Here is a 21,301-nt window from a genome sequence, read left to right on the forward strand (position 1 = left end):
TAATAGTTGTCAGATGTCTCAACATGACTTGCTTAATAGTTACAGATACTTATTGCATGTCAATAGAAGTGTAAAATTAGCTGAATGTAGTAGCAGAACATGGCTTGATTGGGCAGAAGATTGAAAAGCTAAGTTAAAGTAGAATTCCCTTAAGTAGAAATAGTTTACCAGCTGCTCTTCCACTGCATTTTCGGGATCATTCTTAGTGGTATGCTGTGTGGCAGTTTTCTTTTGGTCTAACCACATCCTATGTTTTATAACTCATCAAGAAAATCTTTGAGGGCTCCAAATTTGATGCTGTTAAAATGATCTTATTCTTTGTAATGAACAACTCTTTAAACCATTGTTGGCCAATATCTAAAATTCAGTGTCTTAAACAGCAGGGAGGGATGTCAAGAGATGAACTTAAAAGGTTTTAATTATAGTGTGGTCCAGATGGATCTCATGTCTATTCAAGCAATTTCTGGAGCACAGAACAGTGGCAGTGATAGGAGAGCATCCAGGTGCACTTTGGAACTAGAGGAATAGCAGAGAGGCTTGGCACAACTGGCCTTCAGACCATTTAATTCAGTATCATATTCTACAGGTACACATCTGCAGATTTTTGAACTACATGTGTGATTACTAACATGCAGTGTTCTTCACAGATATGTACAGCAAGGTGATGATGTAGCTGTAAAGGTGTATTTGCACTTGTTCTTATTTGGGTGAGGCATTCCCAAATCATGGAACCACAGCTGGAGTGGGAGGAGGGGAATACAGATGAACACCTGTATTCATAAAAAATATACTTTAATTATTTTTTTTCGTACTTCATTGTACTGTATAATATACTAAAGCTCCAAAATTATTCCTTTGTCTCATCATTCTTATGACTTCCATTTTCACGTTAAGACCTCATTGTGATACGGTATCTATAAGAATGGATAAATGTATTTTAAGTTTCTATAAGAACTTAAAAGTTTAGTTGATTCGTGTAAGTGTTCAGTGTAAATTGTGAGGAAAGTGTAGAGGTATAGTAAGGACACTTTGTAGCATAATGGTAATGATAATTCCAAAAGCTGACATGAATAGAACATATAAACTGTTGGAAGAAAACCAAATAGAAATAATCACATTTTAGTAGTGGATTTAGAAATGGGTGCAAGAGAGACACTTTTGGGTTGGGTTTTTAATTGCTGTCTTCTTATGTTACAGTATTCTGATAAGGCCCTGTACACTCAGCTCTGCTTCTACCGATACATTTTTGATGTGGACTATGCAATGGATAAAGTGGTTACTGAGGAAGATAAAGGTATGTTAAATTTTTAATTAATTAACTATGATTCAGTAGCAATTTGCATGGTAGACACTAAACCTGCTGTACTCTTCAAATCTGAACTATGAGGCTGTAATCTAATAGAAGAAAGTATGAATTTAAGAATCCTTTCTAAAGGGGAATGTGTTCAGTCAGAGTTCACTACTTTAAGAATATGTTATATGGCCCCTTTCTGCTTTTGAAGTTATTGTGTTTTAGAAAATGTGTTTTTCTTGCATGTTATATACTTAGAGAAATCTCTTTGCTTGAAGGACATGTTACCTTCAGTAAATAAATTAAAATACATGCATAAAATTACATTCAACTGTTAGTATTGAAGAGACACTTTTTATTAGGGATTAAAAAATGAGGGCACAAGAAAAGCAGTAATGCTAATTGTCTGCAAACCTCTCTTAAATAAAATACAGATTAACCTGATCTTAGGAAGAATTTTTTTGTTTTCTCCAAATTACCATAACACTTCTGAACTAAAACATTTCTAAGCTGTAACGGATCAATGGGTTTTGTGCAGCTAAGTGATTTTCAAGCTGACAGAAGAACATTTCTGAGAGTGGGCTAATGCTTGGAATTCTGAAAAAAGGCATGTTTGGGTCCCACCACTGAAGCATGATGTCCACAGAGAGCACTGGGCTGTGTCCTCTGGATCTGGAGGTTCCTGTGGGGAAAAGGTGCTGCTGTTGGGACTGTCTGTGTTCTGATGGCTGCTCTGCTGTCAAAATCGTCCCCACCCCTGTCCTGCATCTGCACTTAAGTTACTGGGTAATGAAAAGAGATTAAATAAGTCTCAGCCTTTCTAAATGTTATTTTGATAAGCCACATATGGAAATGAAAATAGTGTGACCTCTTAGCTAAAAACTGCTCAAATAAGCAAACAGGCTGATTTGGCCTCTTATGTTTCTTCTTGCAGAGGTTCTCATTTCCTCTCCTAATCATTCTAAGTCAGTGAACTCACTCTGACGCTTGCATTTCACAGTGGCTTTGTACATCCAAGGAGGTCACAGTGTGTAGCCGTGTCAGTCTAATACATCTCTGGAGATGTACTGAAGGAATGTTGTGGAGTGGATGCTGCTGGTGGCTGAAACCAAATTGTGTAGCTCTCTCACCCACTATAAGGGCATAAGAGTAGAAATCATCAATAGAGATAATTTCATGGGTGGTCACATCCAATCCCCTTCTACAGCATGCCACTGCAATTTTCAGGACTGCAAGTTTCTGGAACTTCATTTGGAAACGTGTGAGTGGTGGTTCTCCTTTTGCTGCAGTTCCAAAGTGTGTTTCAGCCTATTGACCTGTGATGACTAAAAATTCACTATAATTTTCATGTTCTAACTTGTTTGTGGCTATTTTATGGCCATTCACTAAATGTTTATTTGTTTTACTTCCCTGATGTTTTCTGCTGTGCTTTTGGAAACAGTGATGACATCTCTGTTTTGTTTTGAAACTAAGGCAGAGACACTCTTAGCTTTCTTTAAGAAGAATTGGTCTCTGTTGTGTGATTCTTCCTCTTAGCACCTTTGTGTGCAGTCTTTTCTAGGTTGAATTAATCTTTGGAGTATGAAAATCTAGAAATTATGTATCTCTCCAGTGTCTTGTACACTGGGTCTGTATATTTGCTGGAATTACATCTTCTGGTGCTTTCTTGAGCCACCCACATCCTGTTCATAGCTGTTCATATCATCAGCTTGTACTGAAGTAATGATAGAAATCCTGAGGTTTGAGAGGGTTTCTTTTCCTCCTGTCATTTCAGAATCATGGGTTTATTCATATCTCAGGCTCATGCCACTTGTTTTACTTAAATTTCCTGGTTTCCTTAATTTTTCACTGCTTAATCTCATTTGTAATATTAGACTTCAAAGTTAATAAATTCTCTCTGAAAAATAGTATGGTGGCTTCTGAATCCACGTAATTTACCACCTTCTGCTTTAATGGGAAAATGTTTCTTGGACCCTGACTGCTAAGTTCAATAAAATTAGTTTTCAGAGTAATTCTTAAGGAATTGTAAGAATTCCGGTAGGACTTTTTTCTCTTGGACAGTTAACCTTTCAGCATGGTGTATTTTTCTCTTCTTTGTAGCTGTTTGAAAATTGTCCTATTGTCTTCTTCAGCGAGCCAGTGATTTCAGTCTTGGTGTTGCAGCAGGAGTCAAGGCCAGATAAATTAAATCTCTTAATTTTCCTTTGACAATTGGTTCTCTTCAAAGCAATTGGCTATGTGGGTGTGGTAAACATATGTATAATTCTGTCCCATTTTTCAGATCTCGTTTGGGAGGAAGATGTCTTTCTACAGTATATGCAGAATTTGACAGTAATTATCCATGGCTATTTGTGCCACCTTTTTATTTTATAGATACCAGTGTCCTCTGTTTCCTTGTAATATATTTTACTGATTTGATACACTTTATGTAGGATTAAATAATTTTCATGTACAATTTTTGTTGTAGGTCTGAAGTGGAAATCTAGTGAACTCCCCTTTAGAACATGAAGCTAGTATTTATTTTCCCTTGTAACAAAAAAGATTTTTGTTTCCATGCCATCATTCACAAGCCATTTTGTCCTTATCTGTGATCAATGCCTTAATCAAAAATGGTGGCAAAATTTTAATGTAGGTTTTGTACGTCTCTGGTATTTTCAATCTCTCTTTATGTGTCTAAACCACTGCTTGGCTGTTATTTTGATTTTGGTTTGGGGATACTTTTTCCTTTGTTTAGGGTCATTGTTTTTTGAAGCCCAAATTGCATGGACTTTGTTGTTTCTACCTCTTATTGCGATTTTCCTGAATTTTTAAACACCAGTTCTTTTTTGTAGATTCTGTTTATTTCTATTAGCAGCTTTAGTTGTTATTTATCTTGGAATGTTCTTCTATAGAAAGAAAAAGGTTTTGATGGCTAGACATTGAAGATATAAATCTGTTTTCCACTGTAGTTTGAAGGAATTAATGTCTTACCTCATTCAGAGCCTTGAGATTTCACTACTTGTTCACTTGCATTTTCTGTTCTTGCCTCTTAAAAATACAGAATCTTGATTGCAGAGCAGGTTTTGTTTGTTCAGCTATTTATACTGAAGAACTGTACTATTTGTTGAAATGAAATCTAAAATAATAATTGTGAAATCAGTGGGAGTTCAGAAAGATATCCAAGCTGCTTCCTTTCCCTGCTAGAGGATCAATACCACAGCCTACTTTTTACAGATGGGCTAAATTTAAAAATCCTCTGGCAATGCAGGTTCTACAACTCGGCAAGCTGTACACACGGTTTCTTGTGGTGTTTGGTGTTTTCGCTGTACTTACTGTAGAGAGCTGGTCTTGGTATCTGAGGTGAATTTTGCTTTCTGAAGCTTATTCTATGCACAATGGGTGATACACTGTTCTCTTAGAGAGTTTTATGTATTTAAAGCATGCAGTGCTGTATTCTAAGTCTCTTCCAACTACTAACCTGTTTTGTGGAGGAACAGCGGGAGAGTTTTCCACTTCTCTATGTGTTTGGTTGTTGGTTTTTTTGTTTGTTTGGTTGGGTTTTGGTTTTTGTTGTTTTTTTTTTTTTTTCCTAGACCTCCAGTAGATCAGGCCTACCACAGAGGAATACAGCAAAAGGATTAATTAATATGTTTTGCAGACTCTACTTCTGCTTATTTATACCAGTGTGGTGATTACATTGTTCACTCATGTTTTATTTGGGATCTACTGTAATCATTAGATAGTTATTGTTTCTTCTTTTTCCTGTAAGAATCAAGAAAAAGCTGACTGGTCTGTGTGATGTTTTCTTGTTTCAGTGACTGGTAAAGTTAGCTGTCAATTATACCACTTAGGAATATTTGGATGATATAGTTATGGGTCTTTTGTCCTATTATTAATACTAGCATTTCTCCTCCAAACCGACGTTTCCTTTCATCTGGAAGTTTAAGGTCTGTTACGACGATACAATTTAATAGGTTAACATTGTGATACCGTGCAAGGTTCTTAGTTGTCATACTACAAAAAGTGAAATCCTGAAAATTCTGGGCTGTCTTTCTAAATTAGGAACTGTTGCACAGTTAGTATTAGGTTAGAAGCCAGTTTAACTTTTAATATTGCTATGCCCAAACCCCTAATTTAAGATATCAGTAATACTGGAAGGACTGTTTGTTCTCAGTTATTTTTTTAATCTGAAAAGGCATAAAATGCTCTATTGTGAGTAGCAACATACTCAGCATGTTTTCAGCACTTTCTGACAAATTTTGAAGCTGGGCTGTGGGTTTAATCAGACATTGCTACTTAGGTGAGCAAGCAGAGCTGTGAAGAGCAGCAGGCGTTGCAAAGTAGTAGCATCCTCTCTTCATATAGATGAAAAAGGATAGGCCAACTATCAGTGATTTTGAACGCTTGAGGCTCAGATACAGGAGTATGCTCACTCTGTGTGCCTTAACTTCAGAATGGAAACCAATGTATTCTTATGGCTATGTCATCGGGAGATCAAAATAGAGTGTAGTAACCTTTATCTCATGATTCCATTCAAACATTGGTATTGTTAAATATTCAAAGATGTTACTGTTTTCATTTTGCTTCTACTACAGTAAAATGAAAACCTCTGAAAGTGAAAAGATATGGAGCCCCCCTAAAGTCACTACAACTACTGTGCCTTGCACAGATGTCTCCAGTTCAGTTTCCCCTGACATCATCTGACATCAAATAGAAGATAAGGATGCTGCAATCTACTTATTCACAATGCATTAGTATCACTGAGGCTGTTTGTGATGCTGTGATCTTTGTGGAGAAATAGGATCTTGGTCATAGGAGTTTCGTCTGTTCTGTGCTGTAGAAAGGGGCTGGAAGCTACTGCCCTTTGACTGTCCCATTTCTCTGAGAGGGAGGGTCACAAATGTTTGCAAGACATTTAAGTGTTTCAGAGACAGAAAGTGCAAAGCTACTGTGGTGTATTCTTTCTTCAGAATATATTTAACAACCCATGGAGGTTTGATTCTGAAAAGTCTCAGCATATCCTCTTAATGGATAAGCAGAAGAAAATGAGGATGGGAGGAAGATAACTTGCGGAAAAGCAGTTAAATATTCCTGTGTAGTAGGGAGACCAACATCTTTGAAGTATATGCCACTTTGTGGAAATAGAATGTAATTGTTTTGATCATATACTTACAGGCTGTGGTTTTGTAAAACCAAATGCATATTCAAAGGATGCTTTCATGCTTTTATTACAGCTTCTTGTGTGCACCTCACTCCACCCTTCCATGCAAACATCAAAAATCCCTAGTTTACTTTATGGATGAATAAACTGAAAAATTGTTGGGAAAAAAGAAACTTCTGGGCTGTTAGACCTAGATGTAAAAAAATAAAAATCAGCTCTGAATATTTGTGTGAATCCTGTCAGTTCAGTGGTGAGTGTTTTTCCTCAGTGTGTTCATAACTTGCTGTGTCAAGTAGCAGACTGGAGTGATTTTTTTTATGGAAGACTTTTTGTAAATCAGAACAATTTGCCACATTTTTATCAATATACAGACAGAAGACTACAGCAAAGTACTTGTTGCAGTAGCTAGGAAAGAGGATACAGTTTTCTACATGTGCATTGATAAGGAGATACCCTATCAATTACCTAGGTGTATCTGTGTGTGTGCATTTATTTGTAAGATGGCAGCAGCTGAAATCTGGCCTGTCTCTTTTCAGAAGGAGCAGTTCAATAAACAAAACGTTTCTGATGGCATCACACCTCCAGGCACCATCACTAAGACTGTAGTCTGTTCACTGTAGTGATCTCCACATCCAAGCAAATAAAAGCTCCTCTGCACATTTGCTGTCAAGTACTTTGTCTTCCAATCATGTTGTTTTGAAGAGACTGTAAAATAATAATTTTCAAGAATTTAATCTGAGTCTTTCTTCAAAAGCACTTGCTCATTTTTCCTTAATGTGTTGTTTTGAAGAGAAAGACTTGTGAACTTTTTTCTTTTAAATTTGAGTCACTATTTCTGAGTGTTTTTAAATCTAACTTATTTGGAAAGCAAAATCTACTGAAAATTATTTGCAATAGGGTTTTTGAGCCTTTTCATGTAATATATGGGCAGTTAGATTATCTTTAAACCATAGGTTATCCTCCCCTATTGATCATGCCTTTTTTATAGGCATTCGACATGTTTAAGATCTTAAGTGTAATGTTTTCTCCTTTCTCTTTCTGTTCATGTTGTCTTTTTGTTAAACCTACAAAATCTAAATAAACCCCATTAACACTAAATTTCTATAACCCTTTCTCTGAGCATAAAGTATAATGGGTTGGTACATCTCTCTTGGAGTTGTTTTCTCTACTGGTGAAGGAAATAAATAGACGTAATGAGTTAAAACAGCTATAATAGGTGTACGATGTGGAAAATCTGTGGCATGAGAGGAGTGCATTTACTGTGGCTCAGATCACTAAAAAAAGGGTTTTGATTAATGAAGAGTTTTTTCCCTTGCCCATTGTATTAATGTTGCAGATGGGATGAAGTAGTGGCTTAGCTAATTTCTGACTCCTCATAAATTGGAATGGTTATTTGCCCATAGGGGTTTTTGTATGTGGAAAAAAGTGAACAGAAATATCTTCTCATTGCACTTCAGGATTTTTGTCCTGCCGAAGATGAATAGGTGCAGGTCAGCTTGTCATCTCTAACCAGGCAATGGTGTCATCTCTCTGGTGTCATCTGCCTCCTCTATCACTTCTCTTGTGAGTTTCTTGAAACAGAAAATATTTCTAAAACAGTTTTTTCTTCACTGTTTCTTTTCTGTCTGAAACACTGACATTTTTGTTATAGAGACCTTTGTCTTTCTGGTTTCATCTGCTTAGAAAAGTTTGGGGCTTGGTTTTTTTTTTTATGGAGGTCAGTTCTGCTGTTGTTCACTTCAAGTCAGAAGTGATGGTGTTTTAGTGGCTTCAGCTTCTTACAGCAGTTTGCTTCTTTCTGTAGAGAAAAGTGCACGACTAGCATGTTTTTCCTTTTAGAAGGAAAAAGTTTTATGGATCTGATGGTGCTAAAAAAAAGTTACAAATTCCTGTGTTTTAGATACCAGAATTCTGACATCAGTGCTACTTCTAAAAAAATTATTTTAGTAGAAATTGGAAATATAAATGTAAACAATTTAACTCTGTAAAGTGCATTCAGTATGTCTGCCTAGACATCAGAAAGATAATGTAAAGCTAAGGCTTAAAGAGATTTTTAAAAAGATACAATTATCTGTATGATTTTTAAGTCTCATAAGAAATGTATTTTAGAACTTGCCAGTGATGGCTTATAATCACTTTGATATTTTGAGGAAAATGGTAGCTTTAAACAGATGATACAGAATTTATTTTTAAAAATGTATTGTGCTTATACAGTTGATGGCTTTTATTTCCATAATGTTTTTTACTACATAATTATACATCTTAATTACGTAATTACCGTCATAATTATTATGTAATTACATGTAGTTCCACTAATTACAAAATCAGGAAGTGTAATTATCTACTAAAAACTTTCTGAAATCTTATTTGTTCAGTAGAGATTATTTAAAAGACCAGTGACCTACTGAAGATGGTGTGCAGTGTTGTACTTCACACCAGCTCTCTCTTTCCCCTTCCACACGGGCAGTACAGTTGGGCAGGGTTCTGGAAGGGCTTCCATGTCTTTAATTATGACTTGCCTTGATATGAGGTTTGGGAACTCAACTGTGCTGCCTGCAAATTTAGAGCTTCTTAATTTTTGCTGTTGATACCTCCTGTCTTTAAGTGTAAAGACTCTGTAGCTGAACACCCAGGAGGTTGCATGGTTTGAGTGAACACCCTTGGGATGTTGTTTGTATTCTGGTCAAGGGTGTCTGGTTCAGGTGTTTGGGGTCAGGTGCAAAGATAATTGAGAAAGTTTGTTTATGGCCATGTATATGTGGAGTGAAAGCTTGACTCCACAAAAGATAAAGGGAATGCAGTTGATTTCTCATGTCCAAAGATTTCTTTTATTGCATAGAACTGGTTTTGGAAGAATTGTTTTTCTGTATTGGTACACACTTATGTCTGTATGTTGTTTTATTACTTACTGTTGCATATTCTTGATTATAAATTTGTCTAACTGTGCAGTTTGAAACCAAAAATAGTTTACTGCATGTTACAGAAGACTAAAATTAATATTCAGGACAGTCAATGGTTCTTTTATTTTGGTGTTGTCTTAAAAGAAGATAGTTACTATATTTTCTATATGTCAAATAGATCATTTGCTACCTTTACTAGTTTGAACAAAAAGAGCACTGTAAAGTGTTAGATTTGGTGGTCTGGTTTTGTTCTGTAACACTGTGATGTATCAAAAGGGCATCAGAGATAAAAAGCTTTTTCTTACACGCATTATGACAGCAAGCATTCATTTATTATGTCACAGTATTAAAATCACCAAGAAGAAGTACACTTTCAGTTACAGAAAGCAGAATTAATATGAAAGGGATAATTTAAAAAAAGTGAACACTAGTTGTGATACTAATAAAAAGGAAGAAAATTGTAAGCTATGTCAGAAGGGGAGTGGTGAAAAAGAAACATGAAGAAAGAGGGGCACTGAAATACTGAAATTTCTTTGGAACACCTCAAGACTTAATACTGTGTTGCACATGTATCAGAGTGTAATTTTTCTGTGCTTGTTACATGAGGCAACTGTTTTATTGAATACTTGCCAAAAGCTGTTCTCTAGCTCCCAAACCTGGTCTGGGTTTGCAGTTGATGTGAATATGTCATCTTCCTGATGTTAACTGTAGTTACTTAAACTCACATCTCCTAAGTACATGAGTCCTAAAGAGAAATTGTCTCCAAACCCATGTAAATTATATGGACCCTTAAAAGAAACATGTGGAGTCATTATTTGTGAAAACAGGAGCCTTATTTAATCTCCAAGATTTAAATTATTGCTGCAAATAAAATTATGTTAATTATTATACTCACTGAAGTATAATAATTGCACAGGAGACATTTCTTTTGAAATATCTTTCTGTATCCTCAACAAACAAAGGATTTCTATCAAATACATTATGAAAATATAGTTATGCTCTCTTCTCTAAGGAATGGATGGAGATAATCTCTTCTTTTTATTAGGGACTAGTAAGCCATGTAGAGAATAGCATAATGGAAAATTTTTGTTTTATTCCATAGGGGACACAAAAATGGTGCATGATATATGTATAAAAATGCAGCACAAGACAAAGAAGTGTCTAAATGCAGCTTAAATTTGGTATATTTAAATAAAAAAATACTGACTTCCATAAAGGAGTATGACATTTTTGTCATCTCTACATGAGAAAATTGTGGTGGTGTCAACCGATCCCGATTGCTGTATTTCTGGAGGAGCAGGGGCAATTGAGCACTTGAAGCCATGGGTGTAGATGCCTTGAAAGTAAGGAATGCACAAGACAGTGTTTGGAGGACATATTCCAAAAAAGAAATACCTCTCTGTCTCATGGGTAGAGCCTCTACTTTCTGTTTTCAAGTCCCTCTCTAAGCGAAGCCACGCTCGTTCTGTGACCTTTATAGTTATTTTGACGTTGATCTCATTCTAACAATCCATCTACCAAATTTCATGTTTCAGTTTAATGTGATTGTCTTCTGAGAACATATTAGTCATCTGTGACAGGCCAAAATGTGGTTTCAGCCTTTAAAAAAAACTACAGAAGGATGTTCTTCTGTCCTGGCTTGTCCCTCTTCTGGGAGGGGACCGAGATGGGTACAAGGGGCAGCTGGTCAGGTTAGGGAGCTCTTTGTTTTATCTGGAAGTAGGTTGGGAAGAAGTTGATTTGATCCTGCAAGGATTACAACTGTTAAATGCATATAAAAATGTTTTCCTATCTTATATTATTTAACTCAGGATGTAATAATGCAATTGTTTTGACATGAAAATGTTACGTACTGTAGTATTTCCATTTATCTTTAAATAGACATTTTTCACTTTGTGAGAGATGCATGCAGTAAGACAAAACAAAAAATTAATAAAAAGAAGTGAGTGACAGCCTAAGCTAGTTTATTTATATTATAAAAACAAATAATATTTTACATTAATAGAGTTTTGCAGACTTGTAATTTAAGTATTTAACTAGTTATGGTATTGTTTTCTATTTCTAATGTGACAATATATGTTCCATAAACTAACAGTAGCAAATTTGTCAGATTAATATTTTAATTTGAGATTCTGTTACCTAGCCATGGCGGAGGGCAAAAAGCATTAAAGGGGCTTTTTTTTTTTTTTTTTTTTTTTTGATAGAGCTGAGCCTGTAGTTTAAAATGTACTTAATGAAAAATAGTGGTGAGTGACCAAAACCAATACAGTTAACATATTAGAAAGAGCATTAACTGCCACATTTTTGAAGAGTAATGGTAATCTATAGTAACCAAGAACATGATGTGGAATATTTCATACTTTAAATTTTGTATTATACAAGAATTAATGGGTTTGAAATTGGTTATCGTGAATGCAATGGCATGATAACTTGAGACTAATTCAGTTATTTTGAGTATTATTTAATTTAAGAGATCTAAAGTGTAGCTTTTTTTTTGGAAAGAAGTGCCATGTGTTTTTTGAGCACTCTTGGGGATAGTGGCTCCGCCACGTCCTTTGGCATCCCATTCCAGTGTTTAACCACTCTTTCAGTGAAGAAATTTTTCCTGACATTCAACCTGAACCTCCCCTGCTGCAACTTGAGGCCATTTCCCCTTGTCCTGCCACTGCTTACCTGGGAGAAGAGGCAACCCTCACCTGGCTGCACCCTCCTGTCAGGGAGTTGTAGAGAAGAATGAAGTCTCCCTGAGCCTCCTTTTCCCCAGGCTTAACACCCCCAGCTTCCACAGCTGCTCCTGGTCAGGAGTCGTGCACCAGATCCTTCTCCAGCTTTGTTCCCCTTCTCATGACACAGTCTTAACAAAAAGAGAAGGAAACAGGGGTTCTAATTTGAAGCTTTAGTTTGGATGCAAGTTTAAAACCACTATTTCTATTCTTTCCATTTCTGTTCTCCAAAGATTTATCAGCTGTTTCCCAGTTTAAGCCCTATTTCAGGTACCACAATGATGGAAGCAGCCATAAAGGTGACTTGGACACAAATTAAAAATGTTTTTCAGTTTTTCTGAAAAAACAGGAACTCTGATAAAATTCAGAAATTACACTGAAGTGTCCATGCCTTTTTGAACTTTTGAATGCAATTTGAAGACTTTGCTTCCTTTTGGTTTTATTGTTTTATTTTTGTTGTTCTGGCAAATTTTGAACACGAGAAGTATTCAGTCGGGGGCTCCTATTTAGACAAAACATGCATTTTATTTCAGTATTTAGTCTGTTAACATAGGAGCATGTAAGCATTTTCTACCAAATACCAAAAGTATAATTTTTGTTCTCTTAAGGCATTTAACACTAGTGACTTTTGATACATACATGTGTTCTCTGTCCTGCAAGTGACTCCCAATGCTGCACAGACCCACAGGGGCAACAAATACACTTCTTTTCAATCTGAGCCTCCAGGACCCCCTTTTCCCTGTGGTGTCTGGGTTTTGGGGCTGGTCTGATGTGTCTGGCTGCTGCTCTCACTGCTTCTCCATTTCCAGGCATCTCTTCTGCCCTGGCAAAAACCACTCTCCACTTGTGTAGGTCCTGGGTTTGCTCAGCTCTTCCAGCATAGAATCACAGAATGGTTTGGGTTGGAAGGGACCTTGAAGATCACCTAGCTCCAGCCTCACTGCCATGGGCAGGGAACCTTCCACTAGACCAGATTGGCCACCCAGCCTGGCCTTGGACAGTTCCAGGGATGGGGAATCCACATCTTCTCTGGGCAACCTGTGCCAGTGTCACACCAACCCCACAGTAAAGAATTTCCTCCTAATATCTAATCTAGACCTGCTCTCTGAGTTTGAACTTATTTCCCCTTGTTCTGTCACTACATGCTCTTGTAAATAGTCTCTCTTCATCTTTCCTGTAACTTCCCTTTAGTGCATTCTGGTTTTCCTTCTTCCAGTTCTCTTTTCAGAGAGGAAATGAGAGATCATTTTGATAGATTCTTGAGAAGTGATAGGCATGCTAGGTTTTCAGGAACCCTCATCTTCACACTTTTTTTACTTAAGACTGTTCAGAGATCCTTTGGAAATAGCTTTCAGTTTGCTGCTACCATCAGCATCCATTGCCACCTGCTGCATGTTTTAGACCCATGTCCTTCCAGGCACTGAGGTGCTGGTGCTTTACTGTCATGAAAACCCTTGGCTGCTCTTGGGTTGGCATCCTTTACCAAAAAACAGATGTGAAAGGAAGGTGACAGTACACTCAGACTTTGCAGAAGTTTCATGAGGATAAAAGAAGGGTAAGGTACAACCACAGATTACCACAGTATAGGGTAATCCGTATCCCTAATACTCCATGATAAAGCCTTACTTTACACATTCATATGTCAGGATGCCTTGCAGTTATTTGTCTGTGTCCCTCTACCCTTGACTGTAGAAATAATATGGGTGGTTCAGCATTATGCTTCAAAACTTGTGTTTCACTTGAAGGGGATTTGAGTTGTTGAAGATTTTTTGTTAGCATAGTGATTATAAAGTAAACTTCTCTTTCATGGGGAAGGAAAGGGCTGTGGGTTTTTCATTTGGTCTTTGATTATTAAGAGACTGGTAAAGAACTTCCAGTTGTCCCATCCAAATCCATGGCACTGTGTTGGTAGTGTAATTAAGAGGCCAACAAAATATTAATACTAAGGTAACATTTTATTAGGTTGCCACAGGGATTCATGTGGAATTTTTAGTTAAAGAGGTGGTATTTTGTAAAGGAAATGAGAAATGTTTGTTTTGAACTACATGAGGAAAGAGCATTAGTGTAAAATAAGAGAAAGACATCAAGGAACAGAACAGATGTGCGAAGTGAATTTGACAAAGATCAACCCCAAAATTCTCAGTGTGGAAAATGTGGGTGAGAGCTCTGAGGAACAGAAATGTTGAAGGATTTTAAAGAGGCAGCAGTAAATGAAACTAATTTGCAGTACAGCTAGACAGTAAAATAGGTCATTGCAAAATGTAGCCTTTATTTTTATGGGTTGTTTGAATCCAGTGTGGTTAAAATTAGATCCTGAGTTTCCAGTAGGAGCTCCCTAAACTGGATTTCATTACACTTGTTATCCTGTGAGAAGTTTTCTCAATTGGGAAATTGTTAAATAGGATCTCTGTGTATGTATTACTGAAAACTGTTGCACAGTCATAGGCATAGCCTTAAACTGGCATTAGTCATCTCTAAAAGAATTCTAGACTTGGTTGGCTTGAAAATATAATTTTCTGTCATCTTGTTCTGGATGTACAGTGAGGACTCTGGAAAAGTATGTCAAAGAAGAAGTTTTTATTGTCCTCTAAACATAAAATATGATTTGGGAGGAAATCTCTCTTTGCAGAAATCAGCACTTTTACAGATGGAGTACATCCTTCTTGGGAAGTTTCTTCCACATTTGCAAGCTGATGTTTTTGAAATGTCTGGAGTAGGCCAGTATTTCTGTTGAATAGCACATTTTTGAAGGCCATTATTATGATAAACCATGTTCTTAGCATAATTCAAGTTGGTATATATACTTTGATTTTAAAAATTAAGTTCTTTTCAAACAGGGAGCTACAAACAGCACTCAAGAAAAAAAAGTACTGTTGAACTTACACATAAATTTTTGCATTTAATATTTTCCAGCAACATGGGTACTTTGTGTCCTCAAGTGTGCCTAGCCAAGTGAGGCCCAAGGAATGCCTGAAGATCATTCCAATTATAAAGCAAAGCTCTATAGAGCAATATATCCCAATTATAAAGATAATATAAATTACCTCAGTGACAGGCCTTTCATGTAGTAAGAAGCCACCCTTATCTTTGCAGCTAATAGACATTGCCTTTAATAAAAGATTCTGGACCCAGCACTCCAGATGTTTCTCTCCAGGGCTGAGCAAAGGAGAAGGGTCACCTCCCTGCACCTGCTGGTGATGCTCTGGCTGATGCAGCCCTGGGTGCTGTTGCTGGTTTGTGTTCAGCTTGTTTTGTACACCCAAACTACCTACATAACAAGGTAAGGTACTCCTTGCCTTGTTATGTAGGTAGTTGAGTCTGTAAATTCTGTGTGAGATGGGGCTTTGCTGTTCTCTTTTTGTCTCAGTAAAGCAAAGCAGTCATTCCACACCAGATATCACCAGTGGAGAATATTCTCTGCAGAGGAGTGCACTTCATCACCACTGGCTTTAAGGTCTCAAAGTTCAAGCATTTGTGTGTGACTTTATCAGGCTGTGGTCCTTTATATTTTGGGGAGAATTAGGCAGTTCTAGGACATGGCTCAGCTGATCTCATCAGTACTAGGCCAGTGGATCACACATGAGAAATGCCTCCTTGTTTTGCTGGTTATAAAGGAGGTCCAGGGTGGTGACTACTTCAGATCTTCACAGCAGTATTACTGGAAAATTTGTACCAAAAACATATTACCATGTTAGATGCCAAATGTGAAAAATTTATGTGTACAGCACTCCAGTCACCTCAAGGTTTTTCACCAAAGAATAAAAAAATAACATGAAAGTAGTTTTCTCCATCCTTCTCCAGTTAACAACCTCTGTTGGCTAAAGCAAAGTGAGAAAAGTGTGTTCTGAAATAAACCATTTCTGCATCCCTGAATAACCTATTTTTAAATTGTACATAGCTAATTGTATTGACTCTGGGGAAGGCATCTCACCATGAGCAGGCAAAACTCTGTAACTTCCATCACTCCTGCAGAAAAGCCTATCTTGAGATCTGCAAACCAGCAGGTTAAAAATCACTTTCAGAATGGAGTTCTGGCTTCTGTCACAGGAGCAGGCTGTTGTTCTGTGGTTATTTGTAGAGAGGCAGAGGTTGTAGTTCTACACTGGTGCTATTTTTTGAAGGGACAAATCTAGAGACAAAACTTCTTGTATTGGGTCATTTGAAAATTAATTTCCAGTCTTCAAGGTGAACAGTTGTTATCTATTAATAGCTATTTTTTACCCACAAAAGATTCTAGCAGTTAAAAGCCAACTCCTTCAATCTCTGCTTTTTCATATTCAGTAAATACAGGGATTTTGATAACTCCAGACGAAGTTATCATGGGGAGGAGTTTAATATTCTACAGATCATAGCACAAATCTTTCTTCCTTCTGCTTGAATGTCAAGCATGAAAAAGGAAAATATACATTTACAAAGTTGACTTTAGAAGGGCCTTTAAAATATATTTTCTTATGGCAGAGCAGCCTCAGATAATCCATTATTTTACTTGTAGACCCTCTTTAGGGAGGGCAGAAGACAAAAGGCACTCACAGATTTGTAAGTGTATCAAGTTAGTACACTGAGATCAAAGGCTATCTCTGCCTGAGGGACTCTGCACATTCTCTTCCAGATCAGCTGCAACATCAGGGACAGAAAAATCTACAAAGCATTTTGTTTGCTGTGTGTTCAGTCTCCTGTCATCTGCTAATGCAGTCTTTGTCAGAAAGTACTTAATGTTGTGGTACCCAAGTAACCTGCTTCCTTGTTTCACGTCCATTGTTCTGCTGAATGCATATCTCCTGTGTTCCCTGTTCAGCATCGCTGACTTCACAAAAAGGAGATGATCAGCAGACATGCTTCCCTAGGTGGGGGGAATTGGGGGTTGGAAGAAAGCAAATGTATTGGCATCCTGGCAGTGGAGCTGGTTGCATCAGTGGGACAGAGGATATTGTTGTGCCCTTGCAGCTGAGCCTGTGATCTCACTGTTTCAGAATGGCTCGTCTCATGTGCTCCTGAAGGGCAGGACAGAGGATATAGACTCTAGTGGATGGTGGGGGTGGGGGTCTTTGAAAAGAAAGAATTTTGAGCACTGTGTCAGAATAGCTGCAGGTATGTATTTTATCCACTTTAGTGTCTTGTGAGGAATTGGGAGGTTTGGGATGAGGGCACAGGGAGAAACAGGAAAATTTGTTTCAAAAAATTGAAATGTTCGATGTTCATTTTCTTTTTACATTGGCCAGGGTGTTAAAACAGAGTAATGCATTTCTTGAAGTTACTGTACACTAGGTTAGAACAGGGGTGATGTTCCCAAGTGCTAAACCATGGTGATTCTTCATTTTCTCCACTGCTTTTTCCCCAGCACTGCAAGGTAAAGGTGACAGGGAGTAGTTTGTCTCCTTTACTTTGTGAAAAGATTGCTTTTCAGGAGTTGGTCCAAGTTGCTTTCCTGAAGAGGGTATAAGCTTCACCAGCAGTGGAACATGAGTTATTTAGTGCCTTTCCCATGTGAATGACTATTTCTTGGATTCCTTCATCATTGATAAAGTCTAATTAAATTTGGTACCAGTAACTTTGCCAGAAATGGTTTAATTTTCCCTGGTTTATCTCATACCTGTTTACATGACCATAGCTGGAAGTGTTCCCCTGCACGTGGTGTGCAGCACCATGACAAGAGACAGTATTTCAGCTCTGATCACTCTCTGTTGGGTGACAGAGGAAAGATGTTCCTCATTCAGCATGTGCTGGGATGGTTCTTGCCCATCCCTTGTGCTGGTAGCTTACAGAGTTTGTAAAGCAGCATTTGTAACCATCAGGGGGTTGGATGTTCCTGGTCCTAGAATGTAGTGCTGCTGGACATCAGGTGACCTTAGCACCAGTGACTCACAAAGGGAGCTGTTTTCTGAGGAAGTTTGACTCTATGATGCTCAGCAGGACTAATCTGACAGGGAAAAAAAAAAAAAAAAAAAAAAAAAATTAAAGTTTAGTAAGGAAGGGAAATTTTTCTTAATTTCTGTAAAGCACATGGGTGTATTCAGGAGGAACAGTATGTTGGTAGTTTCTTCCATTTTAGTACACAGAGAGATGCTGTTTACCTCTAGATGTATCTATAGATATGGATCCCCTGCAAGCAGCTACTGCATAATTTGATTATGTTCTTCTAGAGGATGATGAAAGATTCCCCTGCATACAGTTAGAAAAAATTCTGTATTGGACACCCATCACAGAAATGTATCCAAGCAGCTGTGATCTGTGGGATTTTTTTCTGGAATTGTGTATATCACTAAGAATTATACATTTGTTTGCTTCTCAGAGTCTGATGAGCATTTACTTAAGGGTGAGCAGCATTTCATTAAATGGGGGTTGTTTCAGTGTAACAGGTTCCCTTTCAGAAGGAAAGGACATACACTTTTGTCTGCATCTTTTTTCCTAGTGTTAGGGGATCTGCTTTGCCTCCTAATCTGCAAAATATTTTGTGGAAGGTAGATGAAGGTGAGAAATGATGGTGAGTTATATCTCATACCTTTGAGAATGTAACAAAAGCTCATGATCAAAAAAACGTGCTGTTATGAAGCTATGAAGCTGATATGTAGCTAACAGTCTACAGCTTAAATTGGGAAAAAGATAGCTGTTATCAAATACTTGAACCAAAAGTCATTAATAAATTGGGCAAGTGTTTATTAAATATGTATTTTTCTGTTGATATTTCAAGCTTTTTTGGATTAAATGTCTCATGTGGGATTCTTCTTTTACCAAGGTTGTGGGATTTTCTCATAAGCGAAATAAAGCAGCAGTGTTTAATTTTGGTCACGTGCTTCATCCAAAACTAGATCACAAATGGCGTTTTTCTTTTGTTTATAGCTGATCTTCTGTGCCAGCAGCAGATGCTTTAGTCTGTTGTCATCTCTGCTGTTTCAGTGACTGTTTTTGACAGAGCAATTTCCTTTCAGGTGTCTTGTTTTACTTTTGTGTATGTTGTCCTTATGCCTGATGTTATAGGAAAGTCATTTCCTCAAATCGGTGATGGTAACGATTTGAGTAAGTAAATGGCAATTGAATTCCAAGTCTTCCAACAGCACTGATGTGCTGATACACAAGATCATCATTCTCCAGAAAAGGCTTGTCTACCAGTCATCTCCTGTTACAATCCAAGCTGTGCTTTGGATCATTCTGCTGGATTTGAAATACTTTCAAAAATTTTCTCTCATGCAGATGCTAATAAATGACTGAATGGATGCTTTGTGGTATGATACTGTTCCATTTGTAAGTTAGTTTCAGTCTCATTAATCAGAACTGGTTTCAGTAACTTCCAGAAAAATTTTGTCAGCCAGAGAGATCTGTGGGGCCTCCAGGATCAAGATTCACAAAGTTAGAGCATGGCAAGCATGACAGATGTGATAGATAAGGCAACATTGTTCTCAGTATTTTTTGAGTGGGAAGTAATGAATCTTTGTATTTCTAATTACATGGGAGCTTCTTCTGCTTTTGAAAGTGTGTATTCTTTGTGTATGACAGGATTTATACAAAGTTTAGTATTCTGTGTACTTATTCTATTGCAGCCAAATACGCATATTTAATATTAGCTAGAACTCATAAAACCTAATTAAGTATGAAATGCAGTTGATAAACATCATAAAGAGTAGTCATACCTTTGAAGTGGAGTTACAGTGGGTTATTGCTGTTAGTGGACCACCTGTCTGCACCTTCTTGTTAGAGATTTGGCTTTTCTATTTGAATATTCTGGCTTTTGTGGGCTTAAGCAATAACTTGGTGTGTAAGATGCTCTTACTAGGAGAATTCCTTTCCACTCTCCTAACAGTATGTGGCTTTAACTGATTTTGAATATTTTAAGAGTTTCTGGTTCTGTTAAAACTGATTAATTACTTTTGAAAACAGGCCATGTTACCAGCTGTTGATAGATGTGCTTACATCTCTTTTCAGTGTTTTTCATGAACAGCTGATCAAATTAGATTCGTCACTCTTGGCTTGGGGTGATTTTAAATTGAAATGGAATGTATTAAAGCAGCCAACCACGCTGATTGTATTGCAAGCCTCATTTAATTTTGTACATTCGCCCATTATTGTGAAAAGCAGGGTTTTTTTAAAATGCATGATTGTGACTGTACCTTTAGCATCTCCAAAGGTCATCTGTGCATAATTTGTTAGTGTTAGATACCTGATTTCTGAGAGCAAGTTCCACAATGTTGTATATGAATTAAAGGTGGAGAGCAAAAAAAAAATTTTTTTTTAAATTTTTCATACTGTCCAAGTCCTTACTGGTCAGTTTAGGCCCCTGCATTGAAACTTTTGTGTGCAATTGGTCAGTCAGTTGGTGTCTGTAGATCACAGAACTGCCCATTCTGAAATGCTGAGGCACTGGAGCGTGCATTAGACATTATCACAGAATCACAGGACAGCTTGGGTTGGAAGGGACCCTAAAGATCCCCTCTTTTCAAGCCCCCAGCATGGGCAGGGATGCCACCCACTCGATCAGACCTGAGACTGCTCAGGTCCCCATCCAGCCTGGCCTTGGACGCTGCCAGGGATGGGACACGTAGATTATGGCAGTGCATTGTTATGAAGTTGCTCCTGCCAGGTTATCAGATTAGAGTGTTCTCCTGCAGTGTTCACAATAATAAAATATGCTTCTTAAAGCTTTTTCTTCTGTTTTATTAACTGGCACCTTCTTATAATGTATGAGAAGCTGCATAGAATCTTCTAGTTGAAAGTCAATAGAAATACTGACAGAATAAATTTTTACACAAACTCCCTCCATCTCTCTCTGTACCATTATCTTTGAAAATAAATCTATGATTTCCCTGTACTTGCTAAGATGTAAGTGTCCTGGAAGTTAGCATTGTGAATATTTGGTGTTGGCAAAGTGGTTAAATTCACATTTCATAATAAATTTTTCTGGTTTGTGCATAGCTTAATGCAAAAGAATAGTATTTACATAGTAGCTTTCAACAGGGATTCTTGTGTTATTTTTGAAAAACGTTGCATAGGCTTTTAATGTAATCTGTGCACAGAAAGAATTATTACTTATTCCTTCATTTTGAAAATATTTTACAGTGCTGTGTCATTCTGTGTATGACTATTTCCCTTTCTAGAAATCCTTTGGGAAAGCAGTAGGTACACCTCAATATCCAGATAGCAGCTGCTAATCTGGGGAAAAGTGAAAGCGTCAGTCCCTGGGTCTGGATGTGGATGGCTGGAGTTCCACCCCGTTAGCTTCCCCTCTGATTTACCAGTAGCCACTTGGATCTGAAGG

The 21,301-nt window shown here is 37.4% G+C and overlaps 1 protein-coding gene across 1 annotated transcript in view; it reads left to right on the forward strand.

Annotated features, from left to right (window-relative positions):
- POLA1 (DNA polymerase alpha 1, catalytic subunit) overlaps positions 1-21,301 on the forward strand; it is a 184,476-nt gene that overhangs the window by 141,984 nt on the left and 21,191 nt on the right. The window contains 1 exon segment of the mRNA XM_041472471.1: positions 1,198-1,294. Coding sequence (XP_041328405.1) covers positions 1,198-1,294 — 97 coding nt within the window.

This window comes from Pyrgilauda ruficollis, unplaced genomic scaffold (assembly GCF_017590135.1).
Source record: "Pyrgilauda ruficollis isolate IOZ18807 unplaced genomic scaffold, ASM1759013v1 scaffold29, whole genome shotgun sequence".
NCBI classification, from domain to species: Eukaryota; Metazoa; Chordata; class Aves; order Passeriformes; family Passeridae; genus Pyrgilauda; species Pyrgilauda ruficollis.